We start from the raw sequence: 7,418 nt of genomic DNA on the forward strand, positions 1-7,418 counted from the left end.
CAACTGAAAAATCGAAATCTCCTATTTGTGACTGGTTGAAAAGTTGTACTTGATAGCTAACTTCAAAGTCCGCATTTTACATAATTTCCTACATCGTGTATCGTTTCCTAATCAATTAAATCTCACGCTTATCATCATTAACTTCATATGCTAAGAACGTCAACGTCCTTTCCGCTCTTCTATTTTCTTCTGTCAAGTGATCCCCTAAATATTCCCACTTGTGCGAGACATTTGAACGCAGCATCCTCCCTCAGTGCCCCGTGTTGCTGCTCTTGTGGTTTCCTGCCGGGGACTAATCTCTTCAGAGTAAAAGGTGTCTGGTCGTGCACAATAACAAAAGGTTGGTTTCTTTGTCCAGTTGGCCTCTATCCATCTTCTCGTGGGCAGCAAACTCCCACGAATTCCTCCCAAATAGACAATAAAAAGAAGTAAATAAATCGAGTTAAATGAGGCAGCACATCAAGCGTAACAATTTCCTACTTTAAAAACAGAAGTGTATATTAACCTTTTGAAAGCGGTTTGGTAAAGAAATATAATAGTAACAACAGAATAAATAAAAGACCATGATGTGTGTTATATCAAATAGTTTTTTGAAAGCTTTGTAGTTCATTTAATTTCATCGTCTTTATTTATTTATGTATATCGAGCTTTTACTCTGAAGGACTAAACCCGGAAGTATTGTGTTGTTGCTAGCGGAACGCGCGATTCTACTTCCGTCTCCTCAGCAGTAGTTCCTTACTTCTTTTGCTTTCTCCAATACATTTAATACCATGGCGTCTGTAGGTGATAAAAACAAGCTGCCCTTACGGAAGAGAAGGGAAGACAGAGACGGAAATGGCGAGATAACCGCGAAGAAGGACAAAATTGAGCCCAACCGGTACTTCCTCTCATGTAGTTTCACTATCTTGCATGTCGGCTGCTTTAAGTACTGCTTGTAGTTGCCTCTTGACAGTTTAACAACTTTGCACATTTACTAGCCTCGGTCATTCACTGGCAATGCACAGGTATCATGGTACATAGTGTTTAGAAGATTATTAATAATGTTTCAAGATTAATTTAATCAAGCAGAAGGCTTTTTTGTGTATATTTTTTTCCACACATTTGCAAAAGCACACGTGCAGACTTTTACTATGGCTGTGTTGCATTCAGGTGAGCTAGGTCCAGGATAGACAGCTTTCTGGTACATTAAATGTCATTTTAAGGGTAATTTATGACCTCTATTAATTGCCATTAATTGCCGTTGCTGTTAAAAGTGTGTTGCCTATAGAGTTTACCTGTTTCCTCTCATTTGTTACCAAGGTGTTAACTAACAGCCCTGTTATAAATCATTTGTCACTAGTTAGTGACAGGAACTGCGTCTGGAGACAGTTTAATCCACCTCTTCCTTTCACCAGCCTGGAGTCTTGTCTGGATGAACCCATGGATTCAATCGTTCACGAGGTCGTCAAGTTCACGCCGTCACCTCTCCCAGGTCAGGCGGCTGTATTTACGAACCCAAAACCCACCGCTCCGAGCCGTGGCCGATGTCTTCACCTTCATCTCCTGTCCTCTTCCAGTGAAACACTACGACGCCGACACCACCGAACCGATCAGCTGCGGCCTTCGCACCATGGAGGAGCTGCTGTCGTGGAAGCGAAGCGAGGCGAACCCCTTCAACGTGGCGGCGGTCCCTCTGGCGGCTCGGGAGCCCCCTCTGGCCCGCAGCGCACATCGGACCTTGGTGTCTCATGACATGATGGGCGGCTACCTCGATGACAGGTATGGATTTTATTGGGCGTGAAATAATTAAAATCTTCTTGGGACATGTTGATGCACATTTTTCAATGATCAAAACTTTGATTTATTTTATCTATATCCGTATCCACATCCATTAAAGTAATGCATACTCTTTTCTACTGTGAAGGTTTATCCAGGGAACAGACTCGGACGCCCCATATGCCTTCTACCACTGGCAGTACATAGATATTTTCAACTACTTCACACACCACACGGTGACTATTCCTCCTGCCACGTGGACCAACGCTGCACATAAACACGGAGTTGTCGTCCTTGGTGAGCACAACAGCACAGCAGATCTGGTCCAGTGTTAGTGTCAGGATTTAAAGTAGATATTAGGTCAGAACTGTTTGATTGCACAGCAAATTCAGCTGCTAATCAGGCTTCAAATCTTACCTTAAATGCATTATAGAGCCTTGTGCTTTGGTTTGCCTTCTATCCAGGGACTTTTATCACGGAGTGGACTGACGGAGCCGCGATGTGCGAGGCCTTCCTGAAGGATGAGGAGTCGTACCGGGAGGTGGCTGACAAACTCGTCCAGATCAGCCACTTCTACTGCTTCGATGGCTGGCTCATTAATATAGAGAACGTCCTCAGCGTGAGTACAACTTCCGTGCTGTCCATGCTCATGTGCTGAATCCGTATAGTGCATCTGGGTGGTCGGGTGCTTGCTCAAGAAGCTGGGATTTGAACCAGCGCTCCCAAATCTGCTTCTCCAACCACCAGTTCACAGCCCCTCCTCATGGTTCCCTGAAGCATTTTGTCCTGATTGTGCTATTATTCGGATTGTTAGAGGGACACTGGTTGGATCTCTAACAAGTGAGGTTCAATAACACACCTTCAGTGACCACGTATCGCGATAGGTGCCGCCAAAGAGAACCAAATGGAGATCTTCAAGACGGCCACTTTATCTTCACGTTTAATGTCGATATAACTCAAAACACTCATCCCCTCGATTCCATTTATGTGATCAGATATTCTGCAGCCTTTATTGGTTTTGTGCACTAAAAAAAATAAAAATAAAAATACAGAATCTGAGAGTTTTATACTATGAACCAGAAAAAAAAACACAATAATGCATATAGGAAGTGGGGAAAAAATACTACATTCTTGTTCTTGCTGGCTCTTGTTATGCATTAATTACTCATATGATGACGTAGTAATTTAGAAGATCATCTGTGCTGCCTTGTGCTTGCAGGAGGCCGCGGTGAAGAACGCGCCTTTGTTCCTGCGCTATCTGACGGACCAGATGCACGAGCGAGTTCCCGGCAGCCTGGTCCTGTGGTACGACAGCGTGATCGAGACCGGACAGCTGAAGTGGCAGAATGAACTCAACCAGCACAACAGGTAGAGGAAGGAGCAGGTGTATTAGTGAGGCTATCCATTCAGAAACAAGCTCTAAACCGGCTCGGTTCACCTGGAATTTAATGAAACCATCTATGGTTTGAAAACAGTTGTGACCATTGAAACGAGTCCGTTACTCTGCGATCTTTAGCCGTGTCAATCTCTCCGCTTCCAGGATGTTTTTTGATGCTTGTGATGGTTTTTTCACCAACTACAACTGGACAGAGGAGAGCCTGGACTGGATGAAAGGTTACAGCGGGGCAGAAGGCCGCCAGGCCGACATCTACGTCGGGGTGGACGTGTTTGCAAGAGGAGAGGTGGTGGCAGGGATGTTTGAAACAAATAAGGTAATGCACTGTTGGACAATGTTGAAATCATTCTGACTTTTTACATGGACGCTTAAAAAACACACGCTACCTCCATGTTTCCATCCCAAATTGTCACTCCACCTGATGTTTACCCCATGCACGGCGAACAAGCGCAGAAAGAATGCAGTTGTTCCGACTTAAGAGTGAGGTGGGATCAGGCTTTTACGTGGCCATTGAGCTTTTTCCTAGTTAAGTGATAATCAAAGGTTTGTACCACCCCTTTCGATCTGATTTCTTCTGATCAGGCCGCTCCGTTAGTCTCGGTGTAAACACAGATTCGAAGTCTGGTCTTGATCTGGTCCCGTTCGTCCGCAGGCGCTGGAAATAATTCGGAGGCACGACTTCTCTACTGCCATCTTTGCTCCAGGCTGGGTGTACGAGACTCACAACGATAAGAGCGAGTTCCGCAAGAATCAAGACAAGTGAGACGGAAACTGAATTTGCACTGTAAATAACAAACGGGGTGAATTTAGGAGTAGAGATACACTGAGGTGCTCTGTTTTGTGTGCAGGTTCTGGGGCCTCCTGTCGGACTACCTGTACATCCATCGGCCCGCCTCGCCTCTCCCCTTCGTATCCTCCTTCTGCCAGGGCTTTGGGAAGGCCGTCTACTGGAGAGGACAGGTAAGAGGAAAATTGTCTTTATCGCCTTTTTATCGCAGCACCACAAATCTGAAGCCGTTACATGCAGGAAAAATTACACACAGAGAACACCTGTGAGCCCACACCTGTGTTTTTCTGCACACAGCGTGAGACAAAAAAGAGCTGGTTCAACCTGACCGCTCAGGAGATCCAGCCCTTGTACTACCGCACGGCTCTGGAGGATCAGGGCTGGCTCAAGAGTTGCGGCTGCCCGGAGGACGCCTGGAACGGAGGCAGCTCGTTGCTGCTGGACGGACTCATCCCCGCGACTCGCACGTCTCCAGTTTGCGCAAAGTGTGTGTTTGCTTCCTGTCCAGTCTTTCTTTTACTTCACTTTCCGAGCAAATCAAAGGAAGCTCTTTTTCAGTGTTCCCATATTTTCTTTGCGTTTGTTCTGCACCTGTCAGGATCTTCTCCCTCCACGTTCCCTTGGCCTCCCAGACCCTGGTGACCCTCATCTACAAGGCGTCTGCTGGGATCACAGTCTCGGTGGAGCTAAAGACGGCAGACACCAATAATTGCACACACTCTGACGTCAGCGTCGGTGAACGTGAGTTTGTTAAGGATCCAACTTCAAAAAAAAGATTCTTGCTCACCATAAAACCTGAGTGATGATGACAGGTTTTTGTGATACCTGGCAACAGGATTTTCTGTACCTCGCTTTGTTTTTGTGTTTCTTCTCAATATACTTTGCATACTTTCGGATACATATGTTTGTGTGTTGGTGTATGCCACTTAAAGGAGAACTCCGGCGCAAAATGAATGAATGGTTAATAACACATGTGTACCGAGTTCGACCGTTCTCTGGTATTTGTTTTCATGCATTTGTTTTGTTAGTCAAATGTGACCAGTTTTCTTGCAAACCGCTAATTAGCGTATAACGCTAGCCTTCGGGGCACACCTACACATAAAAAGAAATCGCTATTTCTATACCACTAACAAGGCTCACAATATCACCACACTTACACGGTAGCATAACTAGGGTCTCTACATGTAAACCGAAGCATTGAGAACTTTGCAAGTATACAGGCAGTTTATTAAAAAAGGAACACAGTACCGTTGGCGTCTGGCTCGCATATCCAGGCGGGCGCCATCTTGGGGAAACTGAACTGTCTGTTGCCGGAAGAAAGCACTGAGAGCATAGAGAAGCACTGAACGAAGAGAGTTCAGTTTCCCCAAGATGGCGCCCACCTGGATATGCGAGCCAGACGCCAACGGTACTGTGTTCCTTTTTTAATAAACTGCCTGTATACTTGCAAAGTTCTCAATGCTTCGGTTTACATGTAGAGACCCTAGTTATGCTACCGTGTAAGTGTGGTGATATTGTGAGCCTTGTTAGTGGTATAGAAATAGCGATTTCTTTTTATGTGTAAGTGTGCCCCGAAGGCTAGCGTTATACGCTAATTAGCGGTTTGCAAGAAAACTGGTCACATTTGACTAACAAAACAAATGCATGAAAACAAATACCAGAGAACGGTCGAACTCGGTACACATGTGTTATTAACCCCAGGTTCATTTTGCGCCGGATTTCTCCTTTAAGGGAACTTACTGTATTTGAAAAGGCAGGTCTCTGCACTCGTTAAACTGAATCTAAGACGGTCTTCCTCTTCGCATTAACGGAAACAGTTCTTTTGTTCCTGCAGTTACCAGTGTGTCGCCTGAAGTTCTGGACGACAGTCACCAGCTAGTGCGCCAGTTCTCTCAGCTGTGTGGAAACTTGAATTCAGATGGCTGGACTGTCAGGTGAGGCCCACCAGGAGCTGAGTCTATTTAAATCGCATTAGAGAGTCTAAATTCATGGTCTTTTGTTCTTTTTTGGTCATCTTAATGTCCCCGGGTGCAGGTGTGCGCAGCTGGAGCTTCATGGTTGTGTTCTTAGAGAGGTTTGTGTCAACATCCAGCGGGACGGAGAGTCTCAGGACACAGCTTTCAACTGCAGAGTGGGAGAAATCATGGTAATTTATTTTCAGATTTACAATACGATTTACAGTTCCACTTCAGTGTATGATTAAAGTGTGAACAACAAAACATTTCTTTAACTCCCCGTTTATAGGTTTACTCAAACTGCGTCCAGTACTTACACTTCCGCTGTCACTTGAATTTATTTTCTGATTTATTTGAATTCATTTCAGTTTGAAGATTTGCATTTATTTTTTTTTTAGAAGGAATGATTAAAGATTTTTCTCCAGTCATTAACTCCCAACCCCCGCCCTACTTCCTGGTTCTCTCATGACTAGGTCTTGGATGTAGCCAGTCTGCAGGTGCCCCCTGAGTCGGTTCAGGGCTTGTGCATTGATGACGTGGTTTGGCTGCGCAGTTCCTGTCCCGGGCAAGAGTCTCCCTGCCTGCACCTCAACACCACCCTACGCTGGGACTACCCAACCGAACTGGTACGCCACTTCAGGATACACTGGCGGCGACTCAGAGGACCCGATCCCAGAGTCCCTCCGGGTCAGCTGGTGCCGGTCGGCCGTGCGTACTCTAATCTGTTCAGGGTGACGGAGCTGGTTGTGCCGGAGCCACCCGGCCTTCTTGAGCTGGTGGTGGAGCCAGTGATCAAGGAGGGCTACGTGGTCCCAGAGAGTCACTGGGGAAGAAGAAGCCTCAGCTACACAGGGGACACCTCACAATGATTTTACACAAACGAAATCAGGCTGCTTCTCCACAGATGCTGCTACAATCACGGCTCTGAAGTAGAACTCAGCATTTTCAAACTGGTGCACACCCATGTTCATTTTTGTACCTGATCTTAATTTAGTTTTTCGTCTTTACCGTCTGTTTTACTTATTCTTGTTACTCCTGGTTACAAGGTTTCAAACCTAGAAACAATTTGAAACTTCCTGAAGGGTTGCATAATCTCTTTCTTTTTCTTCTTTTTTTTGGTAATGCAAAAGTTATGCCTGTAAATAATGGTGCTTTAAATCCATAATCTTGGATTTGTGACTGTAGCTTAAATCAGTAAATATACTGTATCTCTTCGTAGTCTGTAATCATGATGATTTCTTATTACCTATCCTTGGGAAAGCTGTTGTAAGCCACGGGTTATATGAAGAATGCACTTAATTATTTATAAAAGACAATCAATGTTCTTTTCATGTACCAAATTTAGGATGAGCATTGATTAATTCACCTATATATAAACTGAATTTATATGTTATTCACTCACCTATAGTATCTGCTTTACTTCAGTACATGTTTTTTTATTTACCGTCCACCATGTATGTGTCATGCATCACCTATAAGTATCATGTGATCATGCTGGTATCATTTGTATGCACGTACTGTACAT

General features: G+C 44.8%; 1 protein-coding gene across 1 annotated transcript; it reads left to right on the top strand.

Moving 5' to 3' along the window:
• Positions 1-667: 667 nt before the first annotated feature.
• Positions 668-7,418, top strand: engase (endo-beta-N-acetylglucosaminidase). The gene is made up of 14 exons (XM_084570646.1): positions 668-877; positions 1,395-1,471; positions 1,557-1,758; positions 1,904-2,052; positions 2,220-2,374; positions 2,975-3,123; positions 3,296-3,467; positions 3,804-3,910; positions 4,000-4,111; positions 4,236-4,423; positions 4,537-4,679; positions 5,773-5,872; positions 5,973-6,084; positions 6,367-7,418. Exons 1-14 carry the CDS (start codon positions 771-773, stop codon positions 6,760-6,762), a joined length of 2,169 nt encoding a protein of 722 aa, XP_084426772.1. The 5' UTR covers positions 668-770; the 3' UTR covers positions 6,763-7,418.

This window comes from Chelon labrosus (genome assembly GCF_963514085.1).
Source record: "Chelon labrosus genome assembly, chromosome: 21".
In the NCBI taxonomy this organism is placed as follows: domain Eukaryota; kingdom Metazoa; phylum Chordata; class Actinopteri; order Mugiliformes; family Mugilidae; genus Chelon; species Chelon labrosus.